The sequence below is a fragment of the Rana temporaria genome, chromosome 5, assembly GCF_905171775.1.
Source record: "Rana temporaria chromosome 5, aRanTem1.1, whole genome shotgun sequence".
NCBI classification, from domain to species: Eukaryota; Metazoa; Chordata; class Amphibia; order Anura; family Ranidae; genus Rana; species Rana temporaria.
This window is the reverse complement of record NC_053493.1, coordinates 28,751,173-28,767,131: the sequence shown is the minus strand read 5'-3', so window position 1 is coordinate 28,767,131 and position 15,959 is coordinate 28,751,173. Positions and strand designations below refer to the sequence as shown.

Genomic DNA, 15,959 nt, shown 5'->3' with positions numbered 1-15,959 from the left:
GGGGGAAAAGGACATACAGTGGTACTAAAGTCTTGTTTTTTGTTGTTTAAAAATTACAAACATGTCATAGTCATCTGCAATGGTGTCACTAAGGGGGGTTCAGAGGGGGCCCTGACCCCCCCCAACATTATGCTGTGCCCCTCCTAATTAAAACACATTTTTTTATGTAGCGGGTGTCCCGCATCTTGCTCAGGTCGCTGCCGAGTGGACACACGTGCAACCTTAGCAACCCTGGTAGGTCTTCCACTGCTTTGGACCCTTATATTTTCCTGATGTGCTGGTGACATAACTCTTGTTTTCTGCCACCCTGGGGGCCCCAATACAGTAGGAAGGGGGCTCACTGCAAAACATGTGAAAGGGTCTCGTTGCGGCATTGTAATAAAGGGCCCCACGACAGAAGTAAAGGGCCCCAGGATACATATATAATTGTATTTTATAGTTGGCCCCCCTACTTTTGTCCCTGTGCCCCCCCTAAATATGAAAGCTGGAGACACCACTGGTTATCTGCTCTGTGTAATGGTTTTGCACAGAGTAGCCCAGATCCACTTCTCTGGTCCTTCACCGGCGCTCCCGGCCCCTCCCTCCTGTCCCCACAGCAAGCAGCTTGCTATGAGGGCACCCGAGCCGCTGCTCTCCATGGCTTGGCTCTGTCCCGCCCCCTTTCTCTTCTCATTGCCTCACTGACTTTGATTGACAGCAACGGGAGCCAATGGTGCCTGCTGTGTATCTCAGCCAATCAGGAGGGAAAGTCCCGGGCAGTCATCGCTGGATCGAGATAGGTCTCAGGTAAGTTTTAGTGGGGCTGATGCACACTGAAGGTTTTTTATGTTAATGTATAGAATGCAATTTTTCTACTGATTTTATCATAGTGTTTACCCAGCTTTAAGGTTGGTAGGTCCATAGAAGCCGACTGGATGATTCCTGCCCAAGAATGATTGTTTTTCACTAAAATTGGATGGCACTGGATAAGGCTTCATGTACACTTGGCCATCATTTACCACGGCCGCAAGAAAGCGCAGAATCGCAGCCGTTGGCAAAAAACGTTCCTATCCTGAACGTGATTCGCATCTCCAAAACTCTGCTAAAAGCCTATGTGTACACGGACATTTATAAGGTTTTTATGAAGTTGAGTTTAGAAGCTGAAGTTTATTAGCTGTTAGTGTACATGAAGCCTTTTAGTACTCCTTCATCACAGAAAGCTTACGCCACAGTCACCAAGAAGAATGATCCTTTGTCAGGCTGGGGATCCTGTAGGCACCAAAAAGAAAAGAGGTGATCACCGATACCACACTTCTGGGAAATCCTATGCAGGTGAACAGAGTGGCAACCTCAGCATGGACTCTGATCAGCCCACACCCCCAACATGTTTTGCCCCCTGGAGCTTATTCATGGGGATCCTGTAGGCACCTTTAGGCCGGGTTCACACCTATACAAATTGAATGCGGGTTTCCCGGCATTCAATTCGCATAGCAGGAGAATGTGACTGTCTCTCTATGGAGCCGGTTCACATATCTCTGCAGCGGGTCTGGTGCAGTGTGCCGGAAAAAACGTGTGCCTTTTTTTTGGTGTGTTTCAGGTTTTATTTCAGAATTCGGCTGAAATCGGACCTGAACCGGTGAACCAGCACGCATCGGACCCCTGCTGAGCGCCGCATGTGGCGACAGTGTGAACCCAGCCTTAGAATCATACATCATAAAAACGCTTTTTTCTTTTCCCGCACTTAAAGGAGTTGTAAAGAATTTTTTTTTTCACCTTAATGCAATCTGTGCATTAAGGTGAAAAAAACATCTGATGCTGCCGGTCCCCCCGAGCCCCCGTTTTACTTACCTGACCCCTCGAAAGTCCCGCGCTCGGTCCCGAGATTCTCTACGCTGCTCAGCCTGGCTTCTGATTGGCTAGAGCGGATGGATTGCGAGCAGCGCAGCCATTGGCTGGCGCTGCTGTCAATCACATCCCGTAACGCGGCGCACCGAGGGGCGGGGCCGAGTGATACAGTGAGCGGCTATGCTGGCTCGCTGTATCACAGGAGCACGCCTGCAAGGACTCATCACCATGCGAGCTCTCTCGCATGACTGTGGTGAGTTCTTGCGGGGAGGACCAGAGACAGCCGCCGAGGGACCCCAGAAGACGTGGATCGGGGCCACTCTGTGCAAAACGAGCTGCACAGTGGAGGTGAGTATTATATTGTTTTTTTTTTTAAGATATTTTTTTTCTCTATAGTAACCCTTTAACAGAAAGTGCCGTAATGTGCAACCTAGTGGACTCTCCATAACACACACTGTGTTAGCAAATGAATATCCACTTACAAGCATTGATTGAGCTCTTAACCATCATCATCGGCAAGTGTTAACATAAAAAGAATCGGACAGTAAACATTAATAAGGCGGCATCATAACATTTTCCCATAATTTGCTTTAGAGCTTTGCTTTACAAGGTTGGCTCGACTTTACGACATTCTAGAATGAAATGGGAAATGTTTTATTACATAACAAGCTGTAAAAAGAGGATTAATTTTTGAATTACAAGGGATTTAACCGTGAAGACCAAAACTACAACCCAAGTCACTCGGTAGGAGCGTAAGCTTCCGAGAGGTTAGGGGTTAACTGGGCGGGGAGGGGGGGGGTGCTGACGCTTGGTCCTGGTTTACAGAAATATTGAGAGCTTTGTGGAATTACTCTGTAAAGTCAGATTTATGACCTGCAAAACATTATCTGTTGCTGTTAATCGGACACATTATGCATGAAAGTGTTCAGGCAAAGAGCGACGTGCAGGAACTCCGAGCCGCCACTACGAGTTCATGTTTCACCGATTGGTATTTAGTAATGTGAAATCAGATTGGCTCCTGTCAGCTTATTGTACCTTACATGTAGTGATTGCCCTTTCCATTACTCTACTGATCATCTAATTCATTTATACTAATTATTATACACAACACATTCCCATGTATCAGAAAATGTGATCTCACACATTTTTATGTGAACCAGCTGCATTTGTGCTTCAAGTTTTTTTTTTTTACGTTACTGTAGCTCATGGTCATTTTCTTATTTACATTAAAACAAATACAGTATAGAACTGCAGGAAAAAAAAATAAAAAAAAAAGCCCAAAAATTTATGGACATGCTCTTCTCGAGCTGTTGGTTATGTATGCATGATTAACAAGTCATACTTATCTATGTGTCATCCTTCACCGCTGTAAGATTTCCCTTCGACTTGCAGTTCACCTGCTGGCTACCCATTAACCACTTCAGCTCTGGAAGATTTACACCCCCGCCCCCCCATAACCAGGCCATTTTTTTTGCGATACAGCACTGCGTTACTTTAACCACTTCAGCCCTGGAGGATTTGGCTGCCAAATGACCAGGCCACTTTTTGCGATTCTGCACTGCGACGCTTTAACTGACAATTGCGCAGTTGTGCGACGTGGCTATAAACAAAAGTAGAGCGACAATTTTTTTTTTTTTTTACTTTTTGCTATAATAAATGTCCTCAAAAAATATATTAAAACAATTTTTTTTCCCCTCAGTTTAGGCCGATACGTATTCATCTACATATATTTGGGTAAAAAAATCGCAATAAGCGTTTATTGATTTGGTTTGCACAAAAGTTATAGGGCCAGATTCACAGTACAAGTACGCCGGCGTATCTACTGATACACCGGCGTACTTTCAAATTTGCCGCGTCGTATCTTTAGTTTGAATCCTCAAACCAAGATACGACGGCTTCTGGCTTAGATCCGACAGGTGTACGGCTTCGTACGCCTTCGGATCGTAGGTGTAATACTTTGGCGCCCGCTGGGTGGAGTTTGCGTCGTTTTCCGCGTCGGGTATGCTAATTAGCTTTTTCCGGCGATCCACGAAGGTACGCGTGGCCGTCGCATTCTCTTAAGTCGTCGCTAGTCGGCTTTTCCCGGCGTATAGTTAAAGCTGCTATTGCGTGGCGTATAAATAGACCTGCCATGTTAAAGTATGGCCGTCGTTCCCGCGTCAAATTTTGATATTTTTTTTTGCGTAAGTCGTCCGTGAATAGGAAAGGACGTAACTCACGTCTACGTTCAAAAAATGACGTCGGTGCGACGTCATTTCGCGCAAAGCACGGCGGGAAATTTCAAAACGGAGCATGCGCAGTACGTTCGGCGCGGGAACGCGCCTAACTTAAATGATCTACGCCCCCTACCCGGATCATTTGAATTAGGCGGGCTTGCGCCGGAGGGATTTACGCTACGCCGCCGCAACTTTACAGGCAAGTGCTTTGTGAATCAAGCACTTGCCCGTAAAACTTACGGCGGCGTAATGTAAAGCGATACGTTACGCCGCCGCAGATGTACCTGAATCTGGCCCATAGCGTCTACAAAATAGGGGATAGTTTTATGGCATTTTTATTAATATTTTTTTTATTAGTAATGGCGGCGATCATTGATTTTTATCGTGACTGCGACAATATGGTGGACACATCAGACACCATTGTCATTTATACAGCGATCAGTGCTATAAAAATGCACTGTTCGCTGTATAAATGACACTGGCAGGGAAGGGGTTAAGTGTGTCCTGGGAAATGAGTCTAACTGTGGGGGATGGGCTACCACTGGCATGACAGAGATCACTGCTCCTGATTACAGGGAGCAGAAGATCAGTGTCCTGTCACTAGGCAGAACAGGGAAATGCCTTGTTTACATAGGTATCCCCTCGTTCTGCAGCTCCGTGACACGATCGCGGGACACCGGCAGACATCGAGTCCACGTGTCCCATTGGGTATGGTCACGGAGCTCGAGGCAGGGGCACGCACGTGACGCCGGCAGCAAGAAATTCAAAGCAACGTGTATATACGTTGCTTTGCACAGCCGTGCCATTCTGCCGATGTATAAGTGCGTGGGTCGGTCAGCAAGTGGTTAACTGACCATTTTGCGGTCTTGCGATGCTGTACCCAAATACAATTTATATATTTTTTTCCCCACAAATAGAGCTTTGATGGTATTTGATCACCTCTGCTTTTTTTGGCGCCATAAACAAAAAAAGATTGACAAATTTGAAAGAAAAAAATATATATATATATTTTACTTTCTGCTATAAAACATATTCAACAAACAAAATAAAAAAATCTAATTTCTTCATCAATTTAGGCCAATATGTATTCTGCTACATATTATTGGTAAAACATATCCCAATAAGCGTATATTGATTGTTTTGCGCAAAAGTTTTAGCGTCTACAAACTATGGGATATATTTTTTTTTTACTAGTAATGGCAGCGAGCAGCGACTTATAGCGGGACTGCGAAATTGCGGCAGACAAATCAGACACTAAGTGACACTTTTTTGGGACCAGTGACACTAATACAGTGATTGGTACTAAAAAAATATGCACTGTCACTGGCAGGGAAGGGGTTAACATCAGGGGCGATCAAAGGGCTAAATGTGACCCTAGGGAGTGCTTTCTAACCGTGGGGGGGGGTGCTTGTACTGTAAGAAGACAGAGAGCGTATTCCTGCTTAGTAGAAACACAGGATCTTTCTCTTCCCTTGTCACAGAGCGGCAATCTGCCTTAGTCGGGAACGATTGGCAGGTCCCGGTGGACACCTTGGGGGGGGCTACCCCCTGTCAGAACACAATAGAACAGCAGGAGAGATTGCTATACTAATATTGGATTGTTAGTACAGCGGCTCCGACCGGAGCTGTCAGTTTATTCCATTTAACACCTTGGGACCAGTTGTGTGTAAACTAGTAGTGTGTACCCGGCCTAAGTCATCTCTAAATTGGCATCTCAGTCCAGGAAGAAAATAGTGACCCTGCATGATGGCTGAACAAAGATGGCTCCGTCCTTCTGAAGCAGGTGAGGACATTGTCAGGGGGAGTACTGTGCTCTCTCAGGGAAGTCATTTATACCTGGAAGTGTTACAATTACTAATTAGCATGTAGCACATAAAGCGGTTGTAAACTGCTGAAAAAAAATAAAAATAAACCTGCAAGATGTATGCACCGCATACTAGCACATTATGAAATACTGACCTTAGATCAAAGCCCTCTCAGCAGTACCCGGTCACGGCTGAGGGCTGTCATCTTCTCCCATCTTTTCTTATGGTACGCGCGGGAGCCCTGAGTTCCGGAAAGAAGCTCTGAAGTTTCAGCACGGTATGCCGGACCTTCAGAGCGCATGTCCTGCTGACGTAGCGGCTGCACTCAGAGTGAATGTCTCCTAAACAGTGCAGCCTTATTATTAAGCTTTACAGTATTACCACAAGTACAAGCTGGATTTCGAAGAGGCAGAGGAACCAGAGATCAAGTTGCCAAGTATTATCTGCCGTCCTAACTCTATAAATGAGAGTCTCCCAAGTTGGAGCACATATATAGTAATGGATAGATTAAGGGCAGTGCCTGAGGGGAGCCCACCTCTCCTTAACCGGTTACCGACCAGCGCACGACGATGTACGCCAACAGAATGGCATGGCTGCGCAAATGGGAGTACAGGCACGTCCCCTTTAATCTGCGAGCTGTGTGGTCGCGCACGCGCTCGCGACCCTGCTGTGAGCTCTGTGACCATGCCCGCGGACCCGATGACCGCTGGTGTCCCGCGATAGGGTCACAGAGCCGAAGAACGGGGAGATGTTAGTGTAAACACAACATCTCCCCATTCTGCCTAGGTGACACTGTCACTGATCATGTTCCCTGTCTTCGGGAACAACGATCAGTGACATGTCACGGCAAGCCACGCCCCCTAACAGTTAGAGTCTCTCCCTAGGACAAACTTAACCCCTTCAGCGCCCCGTGCATGGTAAACCCCTTCACTGCCAGTGTCATTTTTACAGTAATCAGTGCATTTTCATAGCACTGATCGCTGTAAAAATGACAATGGTCCCAAAAGCGTCCGATCTATCCACCATAATGTCGCAGTTACGATAAAAATCGCTGATCGCCGCCATTACTAGTAAAAAAAATATATATATTAATAAAAATGCCATAAAACTATCCCCTATTTTGTAGACGCTATAGCTTTTGCGCAAACCAATCAATAAACGCTTATTGCAATTTTTTTCTTAACCAAAAATATGTAGAATAGAAGAATACGTAGTATTGGCCTAAACTGAGGAAAAAATATGTTTTTTTATATATGTTTTGGGGATATTTATTATAGCAAAAAGTAAAAAATATTGCATTTTTGTTTATAGCGCAAAAAATAAAAAATCGCAGAGGTGATCAAATACCACCAAAAGAAATCTCTATTTGTGGGAAAAAAAGGACGTCAATTTTGTTTGGGAGCCACGTCGCACAACCGCGCAATTGTCAGTTAAAGTGACGCAGTGCCGAATCGGAAAAAGTGGCCCGTTCTTTGGCCAGCCAAATGGTCCATGGTTAAAGGAACAGGGCCGCACTGGACACCCAGCAAAAGTAGAGGTTTCCATAGCATCCTCTTACCAACAGTACAAATGGCAAAACTTTATTGTCCCCTGAGCAATAACATCCTACCAGACACAGGCTCTTCCAGTGACGCATTTCCCCCCGACTTTATTGCAGAGGATTTTTGCCCATGTTCCATCCTATTGGCTGCAGACTGAAATGTACTTTAATTACATTAAATCACAAAATGTTGTGAGTGCCATTTAGAAATAAATGTAAGTTTAGTGTAAGTAGAGTTTTCCTTCTTTTGACTTACTGATATTTTATTGAAATAATTAACAAAGGCTCTTAACAAAAGCCTATTTTTCTATACCAGCAATGAGATTCTGATAAACGGTTTGCCATTCTAAACCCATAATAGTAAATTACAGCTCAGAATTGTGATTTGTTTTACTTTAATAAAATCTCTATTCTAAACCATAATTTTCTGGTTTGAGAAATTCACAATTAAATTGGCATAATTATCTCTTGGTGAATGATTACACCGATTGTGTTATGTGGGAAAGTTTACACTCAGAGGATCAGCAAATTGGAGTCACAGCACTGGGGTCATGGGGTTACTGCCTACCAGGAATGGTCTGCATGGAGGGTGTATGTTCCCTTCTCTGGCCTCTCTTTATTATAAAACATTTAAAGTGGAACTAAGGCCCCGTACTCACGACCAAACATGTCTGCTGAAACTGGTCCGCAGGCCAGTTTCAGCAGACATGTTTGGTCGTGTGTGGGCGCGAGCGGGCCGAATTCCAGCAAACATTTGCCCGCCGGGCCTTTTCCCAGCAGACAAATATTCCTGGACTTGTTTTAAAACAGTCCGCTGGCGTGGAAGCATTTTAAAGGCGGGCCGCCCACGTCGCCGCGTCATTGTCGCGGCGACACCGCGTCATCGACGCGGCGACACCGCGGACACGCCCCGCGTATTGTTTACGCGCGGACTTCTGTACGATGGTGTGTACAACCATCGTACAGAAGCCCTCTGGCAGACATGTATGGTGAAAACGGTCCGACGGACCGCTTTCACCATACATGTTTGGTCGTGAGTACCCGGCCTAAGCACAATAATTTACTGTTTCCAGAGAGAAAGCTCAAGTTAAAGTGTTCAATAAATGTTATTAAATTCTAAAACCACTTCAGCCCCGGAAGAATTGGCTGCTCAATGACCGGGCCATTTTTTGCAATTCAGCACTGCGTCGCTTTAACTGACAATTGCGTGGTCGTGCAACGTGGCTCCCAAACAATTTTTTCCCACAAATAGAGCTTTCTTTTGGTGGTATTTGATCACCTCTGCATTTTTATTTTTTGCGCTATAAACAAAAACGTAGTGACAGTTTTGAAAAAGAAAAGCAATATTTTTTACTTTTTGATATAATAAATATCCCCCCCAAAAAAAATAAAAAAATTATATATATCTCAGTTTAGGCCGAAACGTATTTTTCTACATATTTTTGGTAAAAAAAGCAATAAGCGTTTATTGATTGGTTTTCACAAAAGTTATAGCGTCTACAAAATAGGGGATAGTTTTATGGCATTTTTATTATTAATTTTTTTTACTAGTAATGGCGGCGATCAGCGATTTTTATCGTGAATGCGATATTGCATCGGACACTATTTTGGGCCCATTGTCATTTATACAGCGATCAGTGCTATAAAAATGCACAGATTACTGTGTAAATGACACTGGCAGGGAAGGGGTTAACTACTAGGGGGCGATGAAGGTGTCAAGTGTGTCCTAGGGAGTGATTCTTACTGTGGGGGTGCTGGGCTACGAGTGACATGACAGTGATCACTGCTCCCGATGACAGGGAGCAGTAGGTCACTGTCCTGTTACTAGGCAGAACAGGGAGATGCCTTGTTTACATAGGCATCTCCCCGATTTGCCGTTCAGTGAAAAGAATGCGGGACACCAGCGGACATATTCCAGAGTCCACGGGGGCTGGTCACGATTCAAAGCAACGTACCTGTACATTGTTTTGCCTGCCCGTGCCATTCTGCCGACGTATATATCTACGTCAGGCAGTCGGCAAGTGGTTTATGTGGAACTAAACGCATCAATTTTAGCTGTTTCCTAAAACATACCCAAACCCATGGCTCAGCTCTAGACTTGCTCCTTTCAACCCATACAGAAGAACCAGGTGCTGACTACCGCAGCCCGTCTCCTTTCTCAGTCAAACGTAAATATAAGTTGCACTACAAACTGCTGGCATGCTCACAAGGGCAGGGGATAGGGTAAGTCCCTTACGCTATCCTTGTGAGCAAGCCAGCAGTTGTGAAACGCGACGGGGAAGGTGGTTTCAGGTGGAGACAATAATGTATGAAGTTTTTATCTGTAGACAAATTGAAAATAGAAAGAAGAGCTTAGTTTTGTAGTGGGCAAGACATGCAGTCAATGACATCCAATAGTTTCTTTTTCCCCTCAACCAAACTGTCAAGTCATCAAATGGGTGATGTCATAATTCATTATACGTGCAGCGCCATGGCAACTGAAGATCGAACCTTAGAAGGCAGCTTCCTTGGCTGTAAAATATCCTATCCTGCAATAAAAATCACCTGCCAGACAATAGACATTGCAGAATGGAAAAACGTGTTTAGTTTCGGATAGATTCCTTACGTTACTAATTTCGTTTTGTTGATTTGTTTCAGAATTTGTTTTGTAAATTTTCGAACAAATTCCAAATTTTCGTAACGATTTGAATTAGTCGAAAAATGATCAACCGATTCTAATTGTGTGTAAAGAAAAAGCCAGTTCTTCAACCGCTGACGAGTCATCGGTTGTTAACCACTAGCCAACCAGCCGCCGTCATTCTACGTCGGCTCGTTACAGAGCGGGGACCGGGAGCTGTGTGTGTAAACACACAGCTCCCGGTCCTGTCAGCGGGGGAAACGCTGATCTTCTGTTCATACAATGTATGAACCGAGGATCAGTGTTTCCCCTAGTGAGGCCACCCCCCCCCCACAGTAAGAACACACAAGGGACATACTTAACCCCTTCCCCGCCCCCTAGTGTTAACCCCTTCACTGCCAGTGGCATTTTTATAGTAATCCAATGCATTTTTATAGCACTGATCGCTATAAAAATGCCAATGGTCCCAAAAATGTGTCAAAAGTGTCCGAAGTGTCCGCCATAATGTCGCAGTACCGAAAAAAAATCGCTGATCGCCGCCATTACTAGTAAAAAAAATATATTAATAAAAATGACATAAAAATACCCCCTATTTTGTAAACGCTATAACTTTTGCGCAAACCAATCAATAAACGCTTATTGCGATTTTTTTTTTACGAAAAATAGGTAGAAGAATACGTATCGGCCTAAAATGAGGAAAAAAAATGTTTTTTTTATATATTTTTGGGGGATATTTATTATGGCAAAAAGTAAAAAATATTCATTTTTTTTCCAAATTTTCGCTCTATTTTTGTTTATAGCGCAAAAAATAAAAACCGCAGAGGTGATCGAATACCACCAAAAGAAAGCTCTATTTGTGGGAAAAAAAGGACGCCAATTTTGTTTGGGAGCCACGTCGCACGACCGCGCAATTGTCTGTTAAAGCGACGCAGTCCCGAATCGCAAAAAGTACTCTGGTCTTTGGGCAGCAATATGGTCCGGGGGGTAAGTGGTTAAGGACGTGACGCCGGCTTGCCGACCCGCTTCTTAGCAACCAGCTACTCTTCAAATAGAATTTGATTAGACGATCGATTTTCAAACGGGCTGGAAGTGTTCTGAAAATGTAGGAATCATTAGACAATGAATATACAAAACAAAACTAAATGAATTTCAACTAAATTCATTTGGGGATTTGGATACAGCCGAATCTTCAAATAACCAAAAATGTGTCTGAATTTATAGTCAGACCAAATCTTACTGCACATGTCTTTCTGGCGCTGCATGTGAGCTGGGATGGATGAACTCATATATCACAAGAGTTACATCATCCTGTGCTGCCCAATCAAGATGGCGGAAGACCCTACACCTGGAAGAAGTAGAGAGGATGCTGGCACCGGCAAAGGACCTTGGATGTCAGATCCTTAGAGCAGAGGTAAGTATTTACAGCTTTCATGTGCTATTATTCCAACACACCAATGTTGTTTTCTGCAACGTTTCCATTCACACTCCGGTTACTTGCGCATGCGCAATGTATGGTGCATTTAAGGCATGTCTCTGCTAATAACTGTCAGAGTTGTCAATGTGCTTATGTCAGCTCCTCAAACGGCTGGTGTCATAGCTGGTCCTGCGTGCAGCAGTATGGAACCGGCATATCTAAATGAAAGCCAAGATGGCGCTGTCCTCAGCGGATAAGAGAATAGGAGGGTTTAGTTCCATCTGAATCTTTGCACCAAGGTAATTTTTCTGGAATGTTTACTTCCTGTAAATAATCCACTCTTTTGACACATTTATACTGATACAGCAATACTGGTGTTAGTCTAGTGCAGTGGTCTCCAAACTGTGGCCCTTTGTTTGCTTTTATCCGGCCCTTGGGGCACTATTTCATCCACTGACACCAACAATGGGACATAAATCACTGACCCCAATGAGGGAGAACAATTCCTCCCAATGACACCAACAATGGGGCACAATTCCTCCCAATGACACCAACAATGGGGCACAAATCCTCCCCAATGACACCAAAGATGGAGCATTGTTTTTTCCCATTGACATCGAGACCTTTTCTACTACCAATGGCCATAGTCCGGCCCCACAAATATCTTAAAGCTGAGGTTCACCCTAAAAACGATTTTCTAACATTACATTGAGCTGACTCTCGACAATGACAGTATGCAGTTTTTTTTTTGCTGTACATACCTCGTACAGCTATTTTCTTCCCCGGCTTCCGGGTAGTGAATCCCGCGGGAGTGGGCGTTCCTATTCAGCAGGTGATTGACGTGATGACAAAAACTACCTCCCCCCGTCGCATAAGGAGCGTCACGAGTTGCCGAAAGAAGCCAAACGGCGAGTCGGCGCTATAGGGCGCCTGCGCACCGCAACTCGTGACGCTCCTTATGCGACGGGGGGAGGTAGTTTTTGTCATCACGTCAATCACCTACTGGATAGGAACGCCCACTCCCGCGGGATTCACTACCCAGAAGCCGTGGGGGAAAATAGCTGTACGAAGGTATGTACAGCGAAAAAAATAAACGCATACTGTCATTGTTGGCCCTTTGTTTAGAAAGTTTGGAGACTCCTGGTCTAGTGGTTTGTTGTAATGTATAGAAAGTTCATTAAAGGGGGACATTCAACCCAAAAACAAGTCCCGGTTGTCATATTAGGAGAGGCTTTAGAGCAAATTTCTGTAGCATGGCCAAAGAAAGAAGTAAAGGTCTGATAAACGGATCAAAACTCAAGAAAAAAAGTTGTGTGTGAAAATTTGCTTTGAAGTGTATCTATAGCAAAGCTTTATTTTTACATTTTAAAGAGGAACTGCAGTCTGCTCACATAATTTGTAATAAAAACATCTTTGCCATTCTGAAGCTTCCCTCCAACCACTTTGCATATTATTTTCTATATACTGTGATTCTGTACTTGCCAAATATGCTGCAGAAATCTCCCTCCACTGAGTCTGGCTGCATCCATTGTAACTGTCGGCAGCTGAAGCTGCTACCTGTTTACTTCCTGGATTTACACAGACACACCTCCAGCTCTGCAGCTCCCATTGGCCCTCTTATGACTCACCCCCTCCCTTCCTGGCAAACTCTCATGAGAGTGAGAGCTGTGCATGATGTCCTAAGACTAGGCCAATGACCAGACAAGAAACAGGAAGTGGGCTGTATAAGGTATTTACTGGGAGAATTTTTTTATTAGTGTTCAAAGTTAAAACAACAAGGACAGAAGATTTAATTGATGGAAAAATGACTGAAGTTGTGCTTTAAAGGGGTTGTAAACCTTCGTTTTTTTTCACCTTGAAAAAAAACCTTGCACTGTCCGCCCCCCCCCCCCCCTCCGTTTTACTTTCCTGAGCCCCGAATTTCAGTGGGCGTGATCCTGCGTCGCTCCCTCCACTGCTTCTTGGCTCTTCATTGGATAGATTGCTAGCAGCACAGCCATTGGCTCCTGCTGCTTTCAATCAAATCCAATGACGTGTGTGCGCCAGGGGCGGAGCCGAGTTATACACTCGGTGGGTATGGACGCCAAATGTACGACACAGGAGCATGCCCTCAAGTTAACCCCCTCGGGCGAGAGCATACCCAGAGGGGGTTAGCTATTATGTGGAGGAGCCGAGGGAGCCCAGCACATGAGGATCGGGGCCACTCAGTGCAAAACGAACTGCACAGTGGAGGTAAGTATGAGATGTTTGTTATTTAAAAAAAGTGAACCTTTAGTGTCACGTTAAATAATTGTGAGGTGCTGGAGCCTTTATCAGGTTTTTAATCCTCTCGTGTCCTCTGAGGAGATTCGTCCTCTGTGTGTGTGTCCTGGTAGCCATTGTCGGTTGGCAGACTGTTCGGGAAAATCCAACATTTTTTGTCACTGGAACAGGATGTGAGGATAAATTTTTACCAATGGAGATATCTATTATGGTGACAACTGTCTAATAGGATATTTCCCCTGAAATCTGAAAGGGTTTTACACTCACTTCCTTCCCATTGTGTTTCTGGGACAGTATTTTCTAGAATTGTATGCGATAAAAACAGGAAGGATATGGGCTGCCAACACACCGGAACTTGCCTAAATTCACACATGACCCCTTTCTTTTATAATCATTTTTAGGGATATGTTGTCTGTGCGTTTAGGGGCCATTAAAAATAAACGGCACCACAAAGCATGTCATGCGCATTACCGCAATACAAAAATGTGATTCTGGGCTTAGTGATTTTCACCATCTTGTAATAATTTGCAACGTCAGTGAAAAAGGTTCAGGGGGGCAGTTTTTTTCAACACAAAACCAAAATCAAGAACACGGGGACATGACCTCAAACTAACTGGAGGAAAGTTCAAAATTAATCTTAAAAAGTAGTGAACGGGTAGTTGATGCTTGGAACAAATTTCCAGCAGAGGTAGTGAGCCAGTCAACAGTAAATGGCTTCAAACATGCTTGGGACAAACATAGATTTATACTCCAACAAAAAACGTTAACAAACCCACCCCCCCCCCCCCCTTAAAAAAATACAAAACATAAAAAAAAAATGGGCAGACTCGATGGACTACGCTGACCTTTTTCTGCCGTCACTTTTCTATGTTTCTAATACAATAAAACGCAACTGGGAACAAAAGGAGAAAATATGTTGCAATAAACTTTCAGAATTGCTTATCGACATTGTTTTAATTCATTTTAATAAATCCCGTGGTTGGCATGGCTCCCTGGCACTTTGTAGCATGTGAACACGACTCACAAGAGGGACTGGTTAACCTTTATTTACAGACATAGACGATGAGGTGGGTTAATACATTCCTCTTCTTTTTATTTTTCTGCAGTTTGCCGTTCCGCACAGTGATGAATGGAGCCGCCTTGCCCGCACACTGGTGGAGATCCGTGCCAACAGAGGAGATGGAGAGGAGGAGGCTGTGGAGTTGTCCACCTGAATGCCCCCCGCACACGTCACTTGCAAGCACAGTATTTACCTGTAGCCGAATGTTCCAGTGTCTCATTCTTTCACTGTAATTTTCAAAAATGACGGTCTTTCATTTGCAGCTTTTGTTTGAACAGTAGACTGACTGGCTGGGCTCTCTCGTCTCCTCTGTACAATGTGCAGACACTAAGCTCCTGTCTGCTGATGTTCCCCCGGTCTACAAATATATCCCTGGGTGCCAGTATTTTAATTAAATGAGGTACAAATCTGAGTCAGCACGCCACTAATTAATGTATATAAAAAAAGAACGCAGAGCATTGTTCTGTTCACTAGATGGAAGCTGTGCACTAACTAGGTGATCTCAGAGGGTTTCTGTAGACCACCACATGGTGCCCCAATTGTACAAGTGAGTTGGCTTGATTGCCAACACAAAATCTAGCTGAACATTTATTTTATCATCATATTTTAATGTACAAATGTTAGGAGTTCAGTATTTGTGGTGGCCTCTATAAGGCTGTAATTGCTTACTTATCGACAACATGTTGATGTTCTTTTTCCAGGTGACCATTCTCCTCTCACAGAACAATGGTGTAGAAGCCAAAAACAATGGCAACACAACAGCATTTGTTCTGATAGTGCTTTATAGTCACCATCGATGGTTTGTGGAAATGCTTTATTAGTCCAAATGTTTTGTGCCCATTTGGTAACCCTGCTTGGGATGGACATTGAATTTCTTTGTAGCAGAGCTCATTCCTACTGTTTCACAATATCAGCCTTTCAGGCCAGGACAAGGAAGATTGCTGTGACCTTCCATGGTATCAGACCGAAATGTGAGGGCAGGGGAAGGGCCTAAAAACATAATACAAGTTGTAGTCAGAGTCTTTACCCGTAACACGTAGTGACCCCAACCACCAAGGCCTGTGGCGTGCCTTGGCCTAGCTGGAAGGTACGCCTAAAAGAGGGCATACCCTGAATATGAGAAATGAATATGAGAAATGAATGAAGCATATTACCTGAAAAAAGGGGGGCCAGAGGGTGGGAAACAGGAATACGAGCCGACACTGGACCCGCCAGAGGAGA

General features: G+C 44.3%; 1 protein-coding gene across 2 annotated transcripts in view; it reads left to right on the top strand.

The window, feature by feature from the left end:
* Positions 1–15,187, top strand: part of DYNC1I1 (dynein cytoplasmic 1 intermediate chain 1) — a 542,074-nt gene extending 526,887 nt beyond the window's left edge. For both annotated transcript variants that reach the window (XM_040352301.1, XM_040352300.1), the window contains one exon: positions 14,785–15,187. In XM_040352301.1, coding sequence (XP_040208235.1) covers positions 14,785–14,892 — 108 coding nt within the window. In that variant the 3' untranslated portion in view covers positions 14,893–15,187. The remainder of the gene's footprint in view (positions 1–14,784) is intronic.
* Positions 15,188–15,959: the final 772 nt, after the last annotated feature.